Raw genomic sequence first — 23,569 nt, 5'->3', positions numbered from 1 at the left:
CGCTGATCCATTACTCTGGGACACACTAATGCATACACACACATGTAATATATATATGTGTGTGTATATATACGTATAGAAGAAAAATAATAGTGGTAGCTGTTCAGAAACAATATTAGGTACCACTTTATTATATACATAATTTTTCTACTACAGGTTGAGTCTCCCATATCCAAATATTCCGAAATACGGAATATTCCGAAAATACGGAATATTTTTGCCGTGACTGAGATAATGAAACCTTTGATTTTTAATGATTCAATGTACACAAACTTTGTCTAAGGCACAAATTATTAAAAATATTGTATAAAATCACCTTCTGGCTGTGTGTATAAGGTGTATATGAAACATATATGAATTTCATTTTGTAAACAAACTTTGCTTGAGCCACATAATAATTTAAAATATTGTATAAAATGACCTGCAGGCTGTGTGTATAAGGTGTATATAACACATAAATGCATTCTGTGTGTATATTGGGGTCCCATTACCAAGATATTTCATTATGAAATGCAAATATTCCAAAATACGGAATATTCCGTTATCCAAAATACCCCTGGTCCCAAGCATTTTGGATATGGGAGACTCAACCTGTACTAGCCAATTATACCTCCCTATAAATAAATTACTATACCATCTGAACTTAGGGGTCTATTTACTAAGCCTTGGATGGGGATAAAGTGAATGGAATGAATCAGTTCCTAACTTCCATGTCACAGTGTTTGAAAAATGACAGTTAGGAGCTGATTGGTTGGTAGCTTATCTCCGTTCACTTTATCTTCATCCAAGGCTTAGTAAAAGATTGGAATGATTGCTCCAAATGTTTGTGTAGTCAACCACGTGTTGTTTAGAAAAACACCAAGTTTTCATCCCCACCAACAAAAGACTGTGACAAAGAAAGTACCAAAGAAGAAGTGAGAATTAGAACCAATTGGAAATTAAGGAGACAGAAGGAGGAGCCAGGACACAGACTTAAGGAGGACTATAACATATAACACATCACTACACACAGCCCTGACAAAGCCTGCCGAAATTGGATGAGTGAAATGCATTGACAACAGCCCCTCTGTTCAGTGATTTGGGAAGACACCAGATGATCAGGAATAACATGCACGTTCACCACCCGACTACGGTTGATGCTAGACCCAAGTTGGCAGAAGGACCAATGATGTCACAACCCTGGGACCATTGCGGCAGGGCCGGTCAGCTACCACTTTTACTAGGTCATAGAGGGGGAACATAAACCTGTGGCGAGCGAAGCAAGCCACCAAGACAGAAGCATGGCGAGCGAAGCAAGCCCTCAAGGCTACACTTGTGGCCCTCTGTTCTGACCCTTGCTCATCCCCCTGTTGTCACGAGTCACATGGTTGTGATGTCAGAGGTCCTGTAGCCCACTTCACTTTCAACCTAACCACCAGAGTACCCCCACCCACTCACATCAACTTCATCTGACTGTCCCAGCGCCAGCAAACCAGTGGAGGAAAGAGGCAACCTGATGATAGACTCCACTGAGAGGGCTCCCAATATCTGCAGACGGGGAAACACAACATCTACCAACACTGCTCACAGACCGCTCTGGAGACCAGCAGGTTGGGACTCAGGGCCAGATTCAGAGCCGATCGTAAGCGTCCGCTCGTTCGCTCCGAGCGATGTTCGCACAACTGCGCATGCAGTCAGTGCGGTCGGAAATCGAGCGCTTGCAAAATAGCGTGTGCCTGCTAATTTGAGTGACAGGAGGCGTTTGTGGGTGGTAACAGGGGAAGGTGCTTGAAAACGGGGAGTGGTGATCCGAACGCAGGCGTGCCAAACAGTCAAAACGGGCGTTTTAAGGGTGTGCATAATTAACAAAGCAGCGTCATCGGCCACGTCACTTGGTTGTTTCTTAGCCTGAACTTATTGCATGATTGCGGTAGGAAAATCCTACCACAAGCACTGCGAGCAGTTCAGACGCCTTTCGATGTACTCGTTTAATCTAATAAATAACGGAGATGACGTATGATGCGAGCAGCCAGGGGGCGTCTATACAAAATAGCGAGCGCATGTATCGTTCGCTCGCTCAGACATAGAGGCGTCATCAGACCGCAAAGAGCGAGCGCTCAATTTAAATAGCCGACCCCTTTTTCTGAACGAGCGAGCACAAATAGCGTCCGGCTCTGAATCAGGCCCTCAGAACCCACTACACCTGCTCCACATACATCTGGGATGCAACCCCTATACTCAAGGACTTTTATAGTACAAGCCCCTGCGGTAAATAGGTGCACATGCCAGGACTATTATCTCTCGTCAATTTTTAACAACAAGTTTTTAACTATAATTTTTCTTCCTTTTTTTCTTAAGTATTCTGAGTGTATCGAGCTCTGACACCAGAGAGCAGCATTTAGCTTTTACGTTTCTAATCAGCTGCTTCATGTATCAAATTATATGAGATTTTTTTCATATTATTTATGTACCTAAGTACCTGTTCAATATATTGTTTCTCTCATTGTTTACAATCTTTCATTTTATATTATAAATAAACTTTCATATTTTGTTCTTATTAAAATAGTATATTTCACACACAGACTCTATTTTGTGCCTGTTAAGCACACAACTTCTCTACTTCAGCCCTATATACATTTTGGTGGCACAGGAAAGGCCACCGGTGCTATAGGCTGCACTAGAGTCCCACTGGTACAGACACAAGGCCATATATACCTGGCCAGTCTCTCCAAAGCACTGGAATACAATGTTATTGTTATAGCAAAGGAGTGCGTCATACTATCCACCTCTCTATGTAGATATGCATCCTGGCTGCCTATGGTTGGCAAGAACTCTTTGGGCTTCAAGCTGTTAATCACTGATATCAAACACCCTATCTTGAACTTATCCACCCATAGCCTGGTGGTTTAAGAATTTAAGATTCAAGATGGGCTGAAACGTCTTGTTTGGCTTCTGCAGTGGAAAGAGGTCTGAGTAGAAGCCGCAAGTCTTCCATACTACTGGATCTAGACAAATAACACCTGAGGACACAAAAGAAGCCATGGCCAGTCAGAGAGCCAGATGCTTCTTCTGTTCCCTGGGAAGGCCTTTGGGAATATAACCTAGGATATAGCCTCTCTCCTGGAGGTCATGGAAGATCAAGCATATAACCTAATTCCATGGCTCATTTGACCTTTGGTTTTAAGAGGAGCTTTTACAGCTGTCCTGCAAAAACGTGAGATGGTCTCTCACCTCAGCCAGAACTGAGAGGGTGGAAACCCCATCATGCAGTAAGCTTGTCCATTGTGTAAAGTGGTTGATGATTTGGTGTCCAAGGTTGTATGTCTCTTCATAATCCACCAAACATAGAAGAAGATTGGCTCATTGGACTCTGGTTACCCACAAGGAAACCTGTTGATGAAAGGAGGCATGATGGAACCTCAGTCCCTTGGATCTACAACAACTCTAATGGAGAAAATATTTCTTGCCATCAGTCACTGGACAAATCATTCTGTCAAGCTCCATCCCAAATAAAACTACCACATCATACAGGGCTTGTTAAGTTGCAGAAGACCACCAATCCCACAGAGAACTGTGGAGACAGTGGTACATAGCTGCACATCTGCAATAAATACCTCCGTTACCTAAATCTTGAGAGCTTTTTTCCTTTTAAAGAAAAAAATAATGCTTAAATAATAGCACAAAGACTAAAATGTGGTCATGTGCTTCCCTGGAGCAGTAGTATAGTGTTTACAAAATCTTGGAATTATTATTCATGACCAAATCGCAATGTTTCTGGTGTAGCCAATTCTATTTTGTGGGTACATAGTAGAAAACCATTTCTGTTATGGATTGTTTAGATGACACTGTTTCTATGTTTCAAGCCTTTTGATGGCACTCACCATATTAATATAACAGCATACTTATATAGCCAAAGCCAACATGTTAAGTAGCCCCTGGTGATCACAATGCTCAACATATGGCAATATATCCAGTGTCCAGCACATAATACAGACCCACACCAGCATACAGTATTATTTTATTATGGCTTGTGCTTATTATATAACATAGCCATGTGTCCAGTAACAGGACACCAATTGACACCTGAATTCTCTGGAGAAAAAGCGACCGCAATGTCTTAAATAAATTGCTTCAGTTACCTATTTTGTAGTGATGGTAAATTGGTGGATGACTAGATGACATGGTAATCACAGCAATTGTTTTGATTGCCATGCACAAGAGTTGTCTTGACTTCTGGCAAAATTCAGTAAAAGTTAATTTATATCTAGTGTACTTCATGGATATTTTGTCTTTATTTTATGAATATTTATTTACAGGTGGATGCTGCTGAAGATGATGAAGAAGGTGAAAATGAGGAAACTGGAGGTGAAATATGAATTAAATATTTTTAGTTTAGTCAGCAGCATCATAGGCTCATGGAGACTGTTTGGCTGAGCCAGGCACAAACAGAAGAAATGGTCATATTGCTGAATAACCAATATTTGGGGTCTGAGGGCCTAATTCAGACCCGCTCGCAAGCGGGTCGAAGTTGCCCAAGTGCGCATGCACACGAGGGAGCTGGCTCCGTCGTGCGCATGCGCGAGACCCGAATAACGACGGCCAAGCCGTCGTTATGGGTCTCGCACCAAAGGGGGCGTGCTGTCGATGGTGATTGACAGCACGCCCCCTTTGGTGGGCGTGCCAGGGGCGTGGCTGCCCAGACGGAGGCCAAACTGCCATCAAACCGCTGGGGTTTAGAACCCGCCGCTTAGTAAATTTTGCCAAGAGACTCAGTCACAGTGGTGTCACAAGCCGAGGGGTGACACCAAGGTGCAGACTCCCCCTCAGTGACAGGAGCGGGATGCTGTACTGTATAATAAGTGCAGCACTCGGCTCCTGACACTGTGAGGGAGCCGTCCGGCACTGCACACAAGGCAGTCTGCACCTCCGGCACCCCCACTCCCCCCCAGTAATAACGGGACCACGGGGTTTCAACTGCGAGGCCACACCCCTTCCCATGTGGCCACGCCCCTGTCCACAACACCACTCCCCCTTTTTGGCACAGCCGCACGCATATCATCCCTCCCCACTCCGGGGTGACACCACAGGGAGGGACGCCACTGCTCAGTCGCACATAGATACGACTACAGCAATGATTTACGAGGAGGACACTAAATATGTATATATAGGATGTAGTTAAGTGACCGCCGCACGGGATGCCAGCGATCAAAATCCCAGCGCCGGAATCCCATCCTGCGGGCAGAACACAGGCGCAGAGATGCCGGCGCTGGAATCCCAACAGCCGGCATCCTGAATGCAAAAATAGCGGGCTGGGTTGTTAGCTGCGGTGGGGGGGGGGGTTAGGTTTAGGCACCACAGGGGTTTAGGGTTAGGCTATAGGAGGGGGGAAGATTAGGGTTAGGTTGTGGACAGGGGGGGGTTAGGTTTAGGCACCACTTGGTGGGGGATTAAGGTTACGCACAGGGGCGTCTTAAGAGAGGAGGGAGCCCGTGTGCACTCCCCGTGCGGAGCCCCCTCCTCTCTCCTTGGTGGCTGGCAGTCGACTGACGCGGCTGGCCAGCCACCAGAGCATTAGTAGACTCCGGGCACTAGAGCGTGCCCGGAGTCTACTGCGCATGCGCAGAACGCCGGAAAAATGGCCGCCACTGCCATTTTCCGGCGTTCTGTGCATGCACAGTAGACTCCGGGCACACTCTAGTGCCCCGAGTGTACTGCGCATGCGCAGAACACCGGAAAATGGCTGCGGCGGCCATTTTTCCAGTTTCTGAGCAGCGCTGACACCCGACGTGGGACCACGGACAGGTAAGTTTAAAAAAATATGGGTGCAGTGTGTGCGGTGTGGGGCCCCTCTTTATAGATATGCCACTGGTTAGGCACTAAGGGGGGATGGTTAGGTTTAGGCACTAAGGGGGAGGGTTAGGGGGAGAAAGGGCAGAGGGTTAGAATACTTACTAAGCCCCTGTCGGGATTCTGAGCATCCGAGTGCCTCTGTTTATTTGGAAGGATATATATATATACTACAAAAAATGGCCGGCACTCCACAAAAAACTGATACTTGCCCGGGTGCCCTCCAATGGAAAAACTGCCAAACATGTATGGAGATAACGGCTGCACTCACAGGACTTGTGTAAAGAAGACTCACGACTCAGGAAAGTCAAAGTTCAACGTTTCAGTCTGGCGACTTTTATCAACAACTACAGACAGAAGATACAGTGTATACCTTTATACCCAGTGACATCCCATAGTGACAATGTACACCGCTCACCACGCCGCTGATGACGTCATCACCGCGGGACAGGGCGCTTGCGCAATGATGCAACCGCGCACAACGTGATTACCATGGTAAGTAACCAGGGCAACTAAATGTAAATACACAGACCTGGCTCTGCAACGGAAGCATGCTGCAATCCCCGCTGCTGTCAGCGCGCACTGGGGAACGAGCATGCTGACGCTGTGACAAGGCAGACACATTGATATACTGTGTAATGAGTCCCGGTGAAGTGGCAAAGCGAACAGTGGCATACGAATTAAAAACAAATATATATACAGAAACAACATTGATACATGTGGGTTGTAGCAACAAAATTTTGATGTAATAAAATGTCATATTATTGATTTTGCTACATGAGAAAGTGTATACCATGTAACATTCGTGATAAACACAGGTAAGTGACATATATCTCTGGTGATATTGACAATCAGAACCAACAGGTCAAAAATGTTATCAAGCTCATACACGAGTGTGAGGCCAAGCAATACATCTATAAAAATTAGGGATGTGCAGGCTCGGATAGGTTCGAGTTTGCACGTGGAGTTCGGATTTTTCCCTCCAAAATAACGGAACTCAGAAAGAGGCAAAACGCCATCTTGCATGGACGAACATCATCATTCCTGGACAAAAGTCCAGGAATGATGATGTTCGTCCGTGCAAGATGACAAAAGTCCAGGAATGATGATGTTCGTCCGTGCAAGATGACGTTTTGCCTATTTCTGAGTTCCGTTTTTTTGGAGGGAAAAATCCGAACTCCACGTGCAAACTCGAACCTATCCGAGCCTGCACATCCCTAATAAAAATGCATATATATGAATAATCAATGTGTGGACTCATGGGGATAAAATAGCCTCCACATGACCAAAACTGATCATGTGAAACCTTTAGGCTTACTGTTGAATGGTTCTGACCCTGCCAAGAAGAAAATAATGGGACATATAAAGCTGGTATGGAACGAGTGGCAAGTCATTAGGCTCTGGCAAGTCCGCCATGTAATATAACCTGGTGGATTCAAAAAGGAACTCTGCAGTACACATTACACATGATGAAAACACTGCACAACTGGATGAATCTGATAAGAGTCCATCCACTGTGTGAATACAAGGAAAAGTGACGGCAAATGAAAACAGATGAACATCAGATAAGGATAACCCCATGTTACAGCACCAGGTATTCCTGGATGGTCTCCCATTCAAGTACTAGCCTGGCCTACACTGGATATGCCTTATACCGTCTGATCTGTGAAGCTAAGCAGTGTAGTATGGCTGTAGCAGAAGAATAATGGATCCAAGTGTGATCATCCTGCATGTGTCAAAGACCGAGACAACAACGAATCAACACACAGCAGATGGCTCCAAACAAATCAATACCACCTGGCATTAAGAAGAGAACAATCAACGTGAAAAATGCAAACATGTAAATTAAGCAGAGCAATAATGAAACCGGAAATGTGGGTAACAACTACCCTGTAAGTATAAGTGTAACTGCACTATGTGGCAGTAATGCGAGGAAGACCTCAGATAAAACAGGAAAAGGAGAGTTGTTCATTGAGACCAAATGGTGATATGGTGTTCATTTTATGAATCCAAAATGTTTCAAGTTGTAACAGCTTTTTATCCCTATCCCCTCCTCGTTTGTTAATGGGGACATGATCGATTAGTTTATACACCAGGGTAGATAATGAATGTCGGAAGTTCTTGAAGTGACGAGCCACTGGCTGGTCTATTTCCTTTCCTTCTAATGCTTGGCGAATTGCTGTGCGATAAACAGAGAGTAATAACAAAGCGCACCTGGAATCCTATAGCAGCTTCTATATTCTCTATTTTGCAATGAGAATGAACAGTTTAAAATATAAGAAGCGCTGGTCCAAAATTAAATAGATATATAACTGTGATTGCTTGTGAAACAATAAATTCTTAATATATTTTGTATTATTTATCTGCAAGACCATTCAAATAAAAGGAAATAATAATAAATAAGGTAAAAGTAATATGATGTATGAAAGACAAAATCAAACTGAAAATGAAATAAAAATAAATATAAATATAAATACTAATAAAAATAAAAATAATAATAATGTATAAATGATCGCAATGATGTTTATGCTCTTTAAGGGTCGGATGGGTGCCCGCTGCTATAATGCAGTGCTGCGGGTTTCTGTCCCTACCTTTCCCTGAGACACGGGGTTCAGCTCGCTGCACGCGCCTTCAAATCCGGTGGTGACTCCGGCGCTCAGTGTTGGAGAAAACACTTGTGCTCTGTCCCGTACTGGATGCGGTGTTGGTTGCTTGCCGCTTGCTCCGGTTCGCTACCGTCCGCTTTTTCCTTCCTTCAGAATTGCTGTGCGATGTTGTGCCATTCTAATTCTGGCAGTGCAAGTCGTCTTCCCGATGTAAGCCAGTCCACAAGGACACCGTATCATATACACCACACATTTGGTAGTGCACGTTAGTGTATGTCTGATGGGGAAGCGTTTCCCCGAGTGTGGGTGTACCACATCTGGGCCGGTTTCCATGAAACTGCATGTCGTGCAACCAGTGCACCGATAGCATCCTGGTTTTTTGGATAAGAAATGTTGTTCAGGGATGACGGGACCATAGTTGATATCATTGTGTACAAGCCAGTCTTTCAAATTTTTCCTTCGTTTGTAGCCCAGCAAACGAGGGAAAATTCGAAATTTTGTTGCTACAACCCACATGTATCATAATGTTGTTTCTGTATGTATATTTGTTTTTAATTTGTATGCCACTGTTCGCTTTGCCACTTCACCGGGACTCATTACACAGTATATCAATGTGTCTGCCTTGTCACAGCGTCAGCATGCTCGCTCCCCAGTGCGCGCTGACAGCGGCGGGGATTGCAGCATGCTTCCGTTGCAGAGCCAGGTCTGTGTATAAACATTTAGTTGCCCTGGTTACTTACCATGGTAATCACGTTGTGCACGGTTGCATCATTGCGCAAGCGCCCTGTCCAGCGGTGATGACGTCATCAGCGGCGTGGTGAGCGGTGTACATTGTCACTATGGGATGTCACTGGGTATAAAGGTATGCACTGTATCTTCTGTCTGTAGTTCTTGATAAAAGTCGCCAGACTAAAACGTTGAACTTTGACCTTCCTGAGTCGTGAGTCTTCTTTACACAAGTCCTGTGAGTGCCGCCGTTATCTCCATATATATATGTGTATAGAATTTTTATATATATATATATAATATATATACAGTATGTATCGTATGTATACAAATACACTGTATGTGCGTGTGTGTATATATGTGTGTGTGTATATATACATGTGTGTATGTATTTATGGATATATACATATGTATATATACATGTGTGTATGTATTTATGGATGTGTGTATGTATGTATGGATGCCCTCTACATCTTAGAGTGCCCTGTACAAGTCTACCAGTAACATCTATATTAATATGCGTGCTTCCATTTAGATACAGGGAATATCAACTCCTTAGATGCTGCCGGTGAAGAAGAAATTGTTGAGGTTGCAATTGTGAAACCGAAAAGAAAAACAATTTCCACTCTAAAGGTAGATTTTATCTTTTGTAGTTTTATTTGGTCTGATGTTTTATCTAGGGCAAGTCAAATGAACAGATATCCATGGCAGACAATCTAGGGCAATGAATGAACAATTATGATTAGAAGACAAAGACTGAAGGCTGACTTACCATTTAAAAGCTAGCTATAATTTCAAATGCCAATATGTCACATAAAAGAGGTATTACATAAGAATATATTAAAATTAGAGGGCAAAAATTAAATATACTTTACTTTAACTTAAGATATCTGAGCACAGTTTATTGTGTTCAAAGAATATTCCTTCTCATCATGTTTACATTATATAGCGTGTAACCTCCATGTTATGCAGTGCTGTAAAGAAAATATTAACTCATTCACATCAGTCCTTGATTGGCCTGATATAAAATGTGAACTCTCTAGCACACCTTAGGGACCATTTTCCAAAGCAGCCAATTAACCTACCTGTATGTTTTTGCCATATGGGAGTAAATCAGGACATATGGAGTAAATTCACACAAGCATGGAGAGAAGATATAAACTTTACACAGATAGGGCCCTGGTTGAAATCAAAACCATGGGACTGATTCAGCATTGCACGCAAGTGCAGTGCTGAATGCAGATTCCGATTATCGGGAATCTGCGCGTGCATAGAACCCATTCTGCGAGTGTGCAGAATGGGTCCTGCGTAATCGCACAAAGCCCCTTCTGTGTCTCTGCCTGATTGACATGCAGATGCATTTAATGGGCAGTGCAGGGGCAAGGTCAGCCAGCGTTCCCGGAAACGGGGGCATTTTCGCCCCATTTTCCGGGAGTGGTAAGGCCAGGGACCGCGTCGACGGATGCAATATCCTGGCCTTGCAAGCCGGCCAGCCTGAGTAAGCTGAGGCTTATTCAGCTGGCCCAAGGCCTGGCGCCGTCCACCCCCTGCTGAATTTGCCTTCCCAGCACTGCGACCGAGGTCGAAGGCTTGGATCACAATCGCAACCATTGACCACCGATGGTCGCGATGGTGATCCCAGCCTTTGACCTCGGTGGCAGTGCTTGGATCACAAATGCAGCAGGGGGTATCAAACACCTCCTGCTGCATTAGCATATTAGCAAGGACGGAATTGCAAAGCTGCCTGTGTGCATCCTTGCAATTCTGTCCGATGCTGAATCACCCCCCATGATCGCAGCACTGGGAAGCAGCACTACTAACCACTGAGCATACATGCTGTCCATTTGTCATAATGCTTGGGAGTTGCAATATAGAAAAACTTTCAATAGACAGCAAAATCAATAATATTTCAAGCAATAACAATAACGTTGACATCTTCATCTTATTATGTCTATCACTGTTACAGGAGATATCACACAGATGTGCTAGTAGTGAGGCAAATAAATAAATGTCCATTTCATCTCATTAATTAACCACTTGCAAATGTAATTTTCAGTTTGCCCAAGAAATACAAATTAGCTCTGTTAGACAAATACTTCAATATATATTAGTCAGACACATACAATAGAAGATATGCTAGCCATGAGACTTATAAGTATAACCAAACAAACAATGGGCTTCATGCATAGTTAGACATAAACATCAATTCGTAATACGCATTTTGCCCGTGTGACTCGGCCACATTTTGCATTTACTGCTCTCAGCACCAAGGTAGCATGTAGAAGCTACCAAAGTACAGTAAGATGTGAAATTCACCCCAAAATGGCCACCAAACATGTGCAAGTATGCATATTAACAGTATTAACTCAGCATTCAAAGATATTGCAGTATAATCCTAGTAATGTGGTTTTCAACTCCAGTCCCCAAGCACATCCTGCTAAAGTAGGTAAGAATACTTCATATAATTCTATATGTATGTCACACACACACATACCCCAGTGCTTTTCTTTTGGTGGTACTCAACAGTACACAGTATAGACATCTGTATTAGTACAGTTTCCTCTGGAATGGTTCTTTACCACTGGTTTACCCACAGACAAAAAACAAAGAGGTTGGTTCTAAATAGAGCTACAGTATTCATGCATTTCTCTCCTTGGCAGCTGTGATCCCTGTCCCAGAAGACCAGTGAGGGTTGTGTTTTTAATTCTCTTTTTGTCCTTCATACCCATTCTCAAACTAAAATCTCTGAATGTCCACATAAGGACAGACAAGTTCAAATTGAAATTCACTTAGGTCTATAATCAGCAACATGTAATAGGGGATGCTTATGATGTCCATAGACATCGAGGAGACCTACCTGCATGTCCCCATCTGGGACAGCCCTCATTACCTCCTCATGTGTGTTGCAATATACCAATGATCTTCACAAAACTTATGGCAATCATAGCCACTTGACAAGTGGGGCTAACTGGGGAGGTTTTTACTCTCCAGCCTTACTGCAAGTCCAGGTGCAGGAGACTGCCAAAATCCTTGGAATCAGAAGTTTGGATTATAAATTACAAATTATATTCTTGGGGTTTCTTTTTGATACCCAACAACATTGAGTAATTTGGCCAGAGGATAATATTTTCTCCCTGCAGAGACTAGTCAGACTTATCTGGCAGAGAAGCAGTTGTTGGTGCACTTTCTTTGATATTGTTGGGTAAAATGGTCTCCTCTTTCAAGGTAGTCCTGTTTGCTTGGTTCCACTCAAGGGAGTTCCAGATCATGCTCCTCTAGAAGTTAATAAATTTCATGCTGCAGTGCTGTCATTTGCCAGTCAATCCTTTAGTGTTTTCGGACGACAACCTCAACAGGGGTCACCCATGCATCATTTGGAACTGGATTCTAGTGACCATGGATGCACGTCTCCAACTCTGTGGGACAGTCACCTTCCAGTACAAGTTTCAGCGCTTTAGACACTAGAGGAGTCCGGACTCCAGTCCTGATACACATTTTGGAGCTCATGATACGCCCCTGGTTCCAGAAAATTACTTCAGATTAAATACTAGTCAGCTACAGTATCTTAGACTAACAGCAGTTGTCTCCTGCAGATTTGCAATGGGGAACTCGAGGATGATTATGACAAGTTTGAAGACTGGCTACATGTATTTCCTCTGTATCGAGGCAAGGCACTGGATGACGAGGATGGAAATGATGAAGATAACTTCATGGGAAAATACAAAGTATATTTTCTCTTGTGATTCATTATACATTATGCCTGGCTCTGGACCACAAGCTCTTTCTGATGTTATAATTATGTTCCCTAGGGATCATTCTATATATTCCCAGCCAGTGAGGCCACTGATGAGTTCCAGGTAATGAGGGGTGTACCAAGAAACCGGCCTGTAAAAGTTCTTGTGAGAATTTACATTGTCAAAGTGAGTAACTTCTGATGGATGTGTGGACTCCTAAATCTGATACATCTTTGCAGGATTGTGTTTACACCAAGCAAAATGGCTGCGCACGCTTTCTTTTAAAGTGGCAGCAATGGTGCACGGACAATTACTAATGCCATTAATGTGAATGTTGAACAATAAGTTACTAGTACTATAACTTTATTTAGTACCCATTAAAGGACTATAGCACACTGAAGTTCATTTAGTGATAATATAGTGTAATCCATGACCATGTTTGCTAATGTTATATAGCAAGCCAAAAGATGGTCATGAATTACTTGAATTTATTTAAACCCCTCGTTAGACAATTTAATATTACATATAAAAATTTACATGTCATTGTCAGCTTATCTCATTAGCTCAAACAGCATATTGGGAGAGATGTATAAAGGGGCAATATGGGAAGAAGTGGTATCAGACCACGTTATGTGCGCGGATTCCGCTTCTGCCCCATCTATTATTATGGGGTTCGGTGTTAAATTACAGCATCATTATCGGCGCTGCTATCTACAAGATAGTAGCGACGATGTGCTGGACAATTATGAATGGTCAGTGGCACTGACCATTCCGACAGCTGCAGTTATCGGTATCGACAACCGCAGCTGTCATTGTCCTATCACCACAGTAGGGACAGCACTGTCCCTGCTGCGGCAACTGTTGGCTCCGGGCTGCACGCAAGATCTTGCGATGCTTGCGAGATATCCCGCATGCCCAGTGGAGTTGGCCGGGAAGGGGGAGAGTGCATCAGCACTAGGCTGATGTGCTGTGGGCTCTGGCGGGGATCGCCAGAGGGGGGAGTTTTCACTCCCCAACTCCGGAAGATATGTTCATACATCTCATTGGTACTGCTTCCTGCTTCGCCTTGGTAAAGAGGCGAAACAGGATGAGTTGTGGTGGGACGATGCATATCTGCAGCTGAGCGTCTGCAGTCACTTTCACTGACACTCCCGGGACACTCCCATAACACGTTCATAAAACAAACCATTTTTGCATTGCACCACCTCCCAGTCTCCACCCAGGAATGACCTTAACTTTTCCACAAGATATCTGATGCTGTGCTTATCACTCACAACTGCGCCTTTGTGTGTACACAACATGGCATTCATGCATTATCACAGTTTCTTGGAAGCTTTGTACATGCTCAGTTGCAAAAAATCTCCCAACCCTGGGCCTGATTCAGCAAGGAATGCAGTTGTTTATACACACGCAATCGGCTGATTAATTCGCACTGCGCATGCGTATGCATCGCAGTGCGCAAACCAGAAGGCTGCGATCGGGACTGCGAATGCAGAGTGATTGACAGGAAGTGGGTGGTGACGGGGGGGTTGGTCGTGCGAATGCAGGCGTGCCAGTACGTTTCATGCTCTCAAAATCTATTTAAGGTGTAGTTGTAGAAAACAGAAAGTTCATCTACATATTATATAAATGAATTAGCCACAGCGATACCAGGCTGCCTGAGGCCTCATAGCGTGCGCTGAAGTAAGCAATTACTGAGTGAGGTCTGACCTGCCTTATCTGTGCGTATGGGTCTGATGTTACTCGATGTTACTGATTGTTTCGCTATGTTGGCCAAGTATACGGATGTGAGTCCTTATGTTAGGCTGCAAATGCAATGCGAATGCAAACATTTACATATCACCGCTGATATTAGCAACTGCGTTGCGTGCGTTCTAGCAGAATAGCGATCCATGCTGAATCAGGCCCTCTGTGAACAGCAGCACTGTCCCCCCCCTGGATCAGGACCTTTGTCTCATTGTAAAATTCTTCTAATGTGATTTGTAACATAAATGGGTTGAAACAAGCATTAGGAACAGATTTTGGGCCTGATTCAGAGTTGATTCAACTTATCATCTTGGCGAAACCATGTTGCACTGCAGGTGGGGCAGATGTAAAATGTGCAGAGAGATTTAGATTTGGGAGGGAGGTGTCCAAACTGACATCTAAATTGTAGAGTAATAATAAAGCCGTGCAGTATTTGTGGGCTACATGTAAAAGCAGCCAGTATTTACCTACATGCAAAAAAGAAATTATGTATTTACACCCCTTGCATTGCAACATGGTTTGTCCAGGTACACAGTTAAGTGCTATCTCTCTCTATTCCCAACTCTGAATCAGGCCCTTTGTTCTTTGAGTATGTGAAAATGAAATTGGTAGATGGGTTGAGGTGCTTATACACTGGTATGCACCATTCATGTAGGCAACTTCCTCCCAGTCTCTACAGGAAATTAGTATACATGTAAAGGGCTCACATACAGCAGGTGCTCTTACCAGACAAGCTCCTGTACTAGTTTTGTCCATAGTAAAGGACTCAGAAAAAGGCTAAAGAACTCTGCACAAACAATGATATATTGGGTCACTGCAAGGTTTATAGTATCATTGGACAAGAGTTGAATAGTAGCAGGTTTGTGACAGATACTTGTAAGTGTGCAATGTATTTTTAACCTTTATTTATTGTAGGCAACTAATTTAGCTCCAGCTGATACTAATGGGAAGGCGGATCCATATGTGGTAGTGAAAGTGGGAGACCAGACTATGGACAGTAAAGAGAGATATATTCCTAAGCAGCTAAACCCAGTGTTTGGAGAGTAAGTAACCCTTCCAATAAATAAAATATGTTCCAGTAGGCTACAGACACAGTAGAATTTTGTTATGTGTGTGGTGATTCTCATGTTGAGTGTTATTATACAGTACATCATACCCATTTGGTGAACATACAGAATACAGATTGTTATTTATATGGATTCCATTTGAAAAAACAGAGCCCAACTATCATTTGGTTAATATTTGCCCTCTATTACTAATGAGTACAGTACAAGGTGCAGCAGAGTCCAAAGTGAGTTCTTAATGTGAGATGCTGAGAGTCTCGGGAAGGATAGGGCTTCCCCTCTGCTGTGCGACAGATTGTGGAAGAGCGACAAGTGTACTGTAATTTACACATGCCCTCAAATGAGTGGATGCACTCAAAATAACTAAATCTCTGGAATAATAGAGGCTGGATGCCACCCAAATAATTGACAAGTACTGATTAGTCTATTATTATGATCTAATTTAAATAATGCCAGCAAGAAAACAAAAATTTCATAGCTGCATTTTAATAAAAAAGTACACTGCATTTAGCAAAGAGCCCCTTAAATCAAACCAGCTCCTCCCATTATCCAGGGAAAATTTTAAAGCTGGTTACACAGTAAATGACGCGGCTATCTTGCCGATGGTCAGGGCGAGTGCTGGTACACAGGTGTTAAAGTGGGCTGGAACGGGGCGCAACTTTGTTTAGTCAGTTCTATTTGGAGCCGGAACCAGCCCACCTTACCCGGCCAGTCAGCCCTGCACTGCAGGGAGTTACCTGGCACCCGTTGAGATTTTGTTACCAGCGGGCACGCGGCTCCTTCCCTACAGCAGCAGCCGGAGGCTGGAGTTTACTGCTGAGCTCTGGCTTTCGGCTCCCGCAGTAAGCACTATGGGAGACGTCATGACGTCTCTCCCATAGTTCCAAGGAGCAGCCATTCGGACGGCAGCAAACCAGGAGCGGGCTTAAGGTAAGTATTGTATTTAGTTTACTGGGTTTTTTTTCAAGTATTTACTGTTTCTTTTTGTGTAAGGGGCATTACTACTGGAGGCACTACTACTGGGGGCACTACTACAGGAGGCATTTCTACTGGGGGCACTACGAAAGGGTGCATTACCACTTGGGGCACTACTAATGGTGGCATTACCACTGGGGGCACTACTAATGGGGGCATTGCATAAGGGGCACCACTCCATGGGGCAGTGCATAAGGGGCACCGCTACTGTGGGCTCTGCACAGAGCACGCCACATGATATATAAATTATGAAATGCAGACTAAATTATATTTTTGAATTGTGAAGAAGACAATTTAAAGACACACAGTTTCTTGTAATATTTTAATATTTAGAAGTTTATATTTCTTTTCTCACTTTTTCTCTAGGACCATTTTAAGCTCTATTGGTACACATTAAATTTAATGAACGACGGAACGATGTGTCGTTCTGTCCTTCATTAATATGCACTGCACCACATGCGATATTTTCCGATCTGCCTGCAACAATGCACGGGAGCACATAATAGTGCGCAGGTGAGTTTCTAGAGAGGAGGGGGCCCGTGAGCAGTCTCCGACACGGCCCACTCCTCTCTGTCCGTCGGCCGGCAGCGCACAGAGCTGTGCGCGGCCAGCGCCGGAGTTATAGACTCTGGGCACTAGAGTGTGCCCAGAGTCTATAGAGTATGTGCAGGTCACCGGGAAAATGGCCGTGGCAGCTATTTTCCCTGTACTGCACTTGCGCAAACGACGGGAAAATGGCCACGGTGGCCATTTTCCAGTCATTATTAAATCGCTGGACCCCCACGACGACGTGGGACTCCGGAGAGGTAAGTAATACTATGGGAGCAGGGTGTGCAGTGCGGGGCCCCCTTGGACCCAGGGACCCGTGTGCCCCGCACTCCCTGCACCCATTATAGATACGCCCCTGATTTATGATTCCAGCCTGTGGTTAGGAATATCAAAAATGCTGTGATTTCACTTTGTTGATTTATTTTATAACTGCTCAGATCTAGAATATCTACTTCCAATGTAAGACGTCACTATGTACTTGTTACAGTATGTTGATATTTCTAACTTAGGGCCTCATTTATCAACAAGTTTTATTCACAACAAGTATTAAAACTTGTTGCGCATGATAAATGGTGCTCCAGCCAATCAGCTCCCAACTGTCATTTTTCAAACAGATGACAGTTAGGAGCTAATTGGCTGGAGCACCATTTTCATACGGAACAAGTTTTAACACTCGTTGCATATTATAAAACTCGTTGATAAATGAGACCCTAATAATTTATATTTTTCACTAAACACCCTCTTTCTCTTTTATCTACTGTGCAGGGTGTTTGAAATTACCATCTCATTCCCAGATGAATCAGAACTGTTAATCTCAGTATATGATCATGACTTTGTTGGGTCAGATGATCTAATTGGTGATACTAAATTGGATCTGGAAAATCGTTTCTACAGTAATCACCGGCCGAACTGTGGTCTACCACTACAGTATGATGTGTAAGTGTATACATGTCCATATAGAATAAAAGCCCCAAGCATAATCTAAATATTTTCATCCTAACCCTTAAACTAGCATGGTCCAAGTCCATATGCCATAAATAGATCTAGTAGCTCTAGCTGTAAAACAACTATATACATAGTGATATCAGAGGTCTTATTGAATTATAATAATATGTAACAATTTCTCCATTAGTGTAATTTGTTCAAGTAACATAAAAAAATTATTACGAACTGATATATTGAGAAAACATTTGGGATATAGTTACATTTTGTCCCATGTGGGTTGCACTCATTTTAAATTTACCCTGGACACACTAATGTCTAATTTTTCACAAGTTATGATTATGGAGCAAGGCTATTTTAACCTACCTAAGGCTTGGTATCAAGTTACATCAGTTTGCATTGACATCTTGGATATTTGCTACTATCATAACTTCCACATGCTGTCCTAACTTTTTTTCTTTTTTTCAACCCTTATCTATGCCAACATACATACAATGGGCTTGTGCCCAATTCCCTGATGTCAACATATCTGCCCAGAAGTTCATGTGATTATGGCCTTCATCCATGTTCATTTCATCTGTGACTCCCTCAAATTCCTCACCATTCCTCACTTGGCTTTCCCCTTTGATACCACTTTCCCTGCTGCACTTTCACCCTCACCCCTCGTCTTGGTGACTGACAAGTTGCTTGTGTATGAATCCTTCTATTCCCCTATTGCACCTTAATTTTAACCTCCTCCTCACTGGTATCCCTCTTTATTGTCTCTCTCCTCACTTCATTCTATTTTCAGTAATGCTGCTTATTTTATTTTCCTCTCCTTCAATGCAAGCTACTTACATACACTTACAAAGCCTCAAACAACTCCTCCCCTCACCACATCTCTATCTCATCTCTCTCCACACTCCCTACTTCCCTCTCCATTCCTCCTCTGGCCAGCACCTATCCTTCACCCTGGTCAATCTCATGCTCATCTCCAATACATTGTTTGAGGTGAACCCATCCTCTGGAACTCCCTAGCCCAATCAGACTCTCTACATCTCCCAAGCTTTAAATGTGTCCTTAAAATTTATATTTTTTATAAAAGTGTACCAGCCTTCCATATAACTCACTGCTATTCTTCTCCACCCCTCCACTAAAGATCTTTCCAAATTCAGCCTCCACCCCGTTCCCTTAAGCTGGGTACACACTGGAGGGTTGTCTACTCGGATGATATGGTGACCGATGGGCTAACATATCATATCCACGGTACACATCAAAACGATCTAATGAAAGACGGGATGATCCCTTGTACCTTGTATGGTGCTGCATGCGTTGTGCGGCCAACCGGAACATATAGCTAATGACCGTGGGAGTGCACAGATTGGCTGTACACACTGAATGATCTGGTTGATATGTCGTTCCGAGTTGCCCGGAAACAACATTTTGGGCCGATATAGCTTCAGTGTGTACCCACCTTAAGTATGTAAGCTCTTATGGACTGGGCACTCCATCCTCTTGTTCTTCCCCAGCACTGTCCATGTCACCAGTACTCTGCCCTGCTCCCTTGTGCTTCAACCCCTCAGTGACTTGGACAACTCATTTGTTGGACACAGGATTACTGAGCACTGAATTGATTTGCTTCTGTTAGCTCCAGCGAGTTGCCCTACCCCTGCTCCTGCTATCTGTCCTACTCTGTGGTATGATGTTAGTACTACTAATGCAGTGTACTTATGCATTCATCTGCCTTGCATATTGTTTTAATGCTCTGTTACCCTGTTCCTGTTTATCTGTTTACCCTGTATGACTCTGCCTATTCCTTGTGGTTAATAATAATAATTATTCATACAGGTAAGTACAGGGCCAGGAGGTTGACTGCTCAACAACTGCCTGCAAGCGACTGATGATTGTCCCATCCCACTTATTATCTGTGTTCCTGATGCATAGGTTCTAGTGTCAGTAATAGGGCATATACACAGAATCTGCAGAGGCACACAAAAATAATCTAGAACATATTTTTACATCACGCTCTTAATATAATTACATGTTTATTTTATATGCTGAACCAGTTTTTGTCTAATATTTTCCAAATGGTATCACAGAGATGGCTATAATGCTTGGAGAGATGCATTCAAACCCACGCAGATTCTCAGTTCATTATGTAAGAAGCACGGCCTGCCAGCAGCAGAGTACAGGAGGGAGGAAGTTAAAGTGAATAACAAAATTTTTAAGATACCCAACGAGGCATTTCCTGAAGGTAATCAGATTCCAACTCATGTATGAGGTCCTTTGGAGCATATCTGTAGTAACTGCCATAAATAACGAGATTACTTCAGTGATTGCCAACCAATATGTCAGGTGTATCAGGTTAAAATGATAAAGGAATATTTGATCATTTAAAAACTCATGAATTACATTGAAGATATGCACACACAATACTTATCATGAGTGCTGGGCCATTAATGAGGCAGCTGTCTGATGTGACAGAATTTGGGGTGCAGCAAAATTTGTAATTGAAGCAAAAGTATTCATTGGTGACATTTACTTTGTGGGAAATCTGATATTACACACTACAATAGTTGTTCTACAGCTCATATGCAAATATTATGGTAAAATAAATAAATGATGAGAGGGATGCCATTTCACTTAACACGATAGCTAGGCCCTGTGTACCATATACACCCACAGCTGAGATATAACCTCTGCCTGGGAAATATGTAAAAAATTGTATTTTATTGCAGAATAAGGCAAATAATCAACTGTACAGTGTTGAAATTGTAGCTCACCATTATAAACTGCTTCTTTTTAGTGTCAGAATTCACAACATTAAGCAGAATGTGGCTTTAATGATTCAAGGCCAAACTCCTTACTCTTAGATCCTCTTTTCACCTGTAAACAGCACTTGCTGGATAGGCACTTTCAAAAAAATTATTTAGTTAAGAGTGGTCTCAGTTACAGTACGTTCATAAACATTGCATTCAACCATAGTGGTAGTAGGTGCAGAGCTGGATACCCAGGGGGATTTTGGGTTGGCCATCGACCGTTAGCAAACATCAATAGTTTGCTTTCAATCGTTATGCCATCAGCATTCTCACAGCCATGACGGGGATTCTAAATGGTGTCAGGATTTCAGTGCCGACATCCCGATCGCTGGGATATGAACTACATCCCCCATGACGGATGGCTAGAGTGGGCTGAACAGGTACAGTGATGGGGGGACATACTGCAGCGAATGATTATTATCTCTGTCTTCAATGCTATCTGGTACTGGGATCTGCAACAGACTGTGTACCCAAGATACAGATTGCAGGTAAGTATCTCCCCTCACCTCTTGAGAGTCTATCTTTAGTTGTGGCAGCCCTAGGGGCTTAAAGTCTGGAAGAGAAACAGCAGCTAAGAAATTTGCCTGCTCAAGATGATGGAATGGATTCCCTTTACAGAGTATGCAGGGCCAGTAGCTGTGCTCACTCATGAGGAATTCCCACTGAGATGTCTGAGTCACCCTGGGCAAGATCTTTCACAAGCTTACTGCAGAGTTTACACAGGTCACTATAGTTTTGAGGGAAAATAGCGTGAATCTTCCCTACTCTACCCTTCTCATGAGGAGTGATTCTTCCTTCCCTTGGACTCTTCACTAGAGGTACCTGATAAGCCAGCTTGGGTTCAATGCCTGGTGAAGATGGAGCAGGGTCTGGATAAAGTTTTTTCTTCCTTGGAAAGAATCCTGTCTCCTGCTGACTCTATCAGCAGTTCTAAACCATGGGTGAACAGATTCTGTGGGTTTTTTAGTCTTCGAGAGGATCAGACTCAGAATATTCTTCCCAAGAAGAAAGCGAGGGAGAGGTTTCATCATGTCCCTTACAAGTATGCCAATAAGAAGCAGGGAGTACAGGTGAAAAGTTAAGGCATTAAATATCCAGGACAGTGTGAAATCACATGTACCAGACAAATTGCTGTTGAACCTGATCATAGGTTTCAGGTATAATGCAGGTTGCAGCTCCTTTACCCTCTTCCATGTGAGTCTGATGCTCTAATCCATGCCTGTTTATGGTTCCCAACATTCCATTTCTCTTAAGAGATAGCACAGATAGGTACATATACAGGAACCTCCTCTAGACCCATCGGAGCTTTGACTAAGGTCAATAAGGCAGTAGAGAGACGTTTGGAGCAAATGGTGGAGGGTTTGCTATCTGGTAGGATCACATCAGATTTCATAACTTTGGTGAAAAGTATTTATGGAATGCAACTGTTGATGCAGGGTCTATTGGGGCTAGGATATCAGTTTTAGCACACTGTGTCTTCTGACTTACGGCATACAAGATTCATGAATATCTCAAAAGGACTCTGGAGAGGCGTTTCTTTTTCTGGTGATGCCTTATTTTGTCCTGAAGTGGATACCATTATTTTTCTTGACAATTGGGAAAAAGCTCCTTCCAACCCATTAATGTCCCAAAACCTAAAGGAACTAGATTTCACTTATTTCATTCCTCTGTGAAAAGGAGAAGTCAGACCTCTAGAGTAGGATTTTAACATTGCTCTACCTGGAGACAGAACAAAACAAAAATCTCTACAAGGGTAGTTGTTCTAGCTGCAGAAGAGCAAAAGAGATTTGTTTTTACTCAAATCTCCTCTTGGTCCAGAAGCTATATGGATACTTTTGACAACCTTTGAAAATTAAACAGACATTTTTGTCACTCATTAATACCATAGAAAACCATGAGTTCAAGGAAGGATTTTCATCCTTGTTGCAGTGTCATGTTCTGAAGAAGGCTCAGACATTAGAATCTCATAGATGCATCATCCATCCTGACATTGTCCCAGCAAATGGTCATCCATGGGCTGATCAGATCCTCTCACTGTACGGACTTGTACAGTCTCAACATCATCACACCAGCCAGTTTGTAAGACTGTCTGCAAAATGTATCAGTTACTCCTGTAGTGACTTAGGGAAAATAAACTTAACAGGGATCATCCTCTCACCATTTAAGTTTGGACACACATCAGTTGTTGATCAGACATGTTGATTGACATGTGTGGCATGTCAATAAATAGTGACGCGGCCCACAGCCAATCAGCGGCCCCTTAATCTAAAGCGGCCTCTGATTGGCTGGCGGCCCGGCAAATGACGTTACCCATGAGGTCTCCATCATTTGCCTGGGAAGAGATGTATGTGGAAGCACATACATCTCTTCAATGTCTAACCTGTACTGTCTGTACTGGTCCGCGTTACTCGGTTTGTTATTTTGTATGGCAGGGACTGTACTGGAGAAGAGGACCGACCTGTGCCAGGAGGTAAGTGAGTATTTAATTTTATTTTCTTTAGGGATAACCATAGATTACTACTGGAAAAGGGGACCCATCACCGGGGAGAAAGTGAGTATGTATGTGTGTGTTTTGTGTGTAATAAACTTATACTTTACACGGT

At 43.2% G+C, this 23,569-nt stretch overlaps 1 protein-coding gene across 1 annotated transcript in view; it reads left to right on the top strand.

The window, feature by feature from the left end:
• The window catches only part of LOC148514971 (fer-1-like protein 4), a 168,509-nt gene that overhangs the window by 119,967 nt on the left and 24,973 nt on the right, over positions 1-23,569 (top strand). Inside the window, exons 32-38 of the mRNA XM_088480678.1 lie at positions 4,296-4,344; positions 9,694-9,791; positions 12,752-12,883; positions 12,968-13,078; positions 15,554-15,681; positions 17,992-18,162; positions 20,247-20,401. Coding sequence (XP_088336804.1) covers positions 4,296-4,344; positions 9,694-9,791; positions 12,752-12,883; positions 12,968-13,078; positions 15,554-15,681; positions 17,992-18,162; positions 20,247-20,401 — 844 coding nt within the window. The remainder of the gene's footprint in view (positions 1-4,295; positions 4,345-9,693; positions 9,792-12,751; positions 12,884-12,967; positions 13,079-15,553; positions 15,682-17,991; positions 18,163-20,246; positions 20,402-23,569) is intronic.

Source organism: Taudactylus pleione, unplaced genomic scaffold (genome assembly GCF_031769625.1).
Source record: "Taudactylus pleione unplaced genomic scaffold, aTauple2 ptg000256l, whole genome shotgun sequence".
Classification (NCBI taxonomy): domain Eukaryota; kingdom Metazoa; phylum Chordata; class Amphibia; order Anura; family Myobatrachidae; genus Taudactylus; species Taudactylus pleione.
This window is presented reverse-complemented; position numbering and strand designations above follow the sequence as displayed.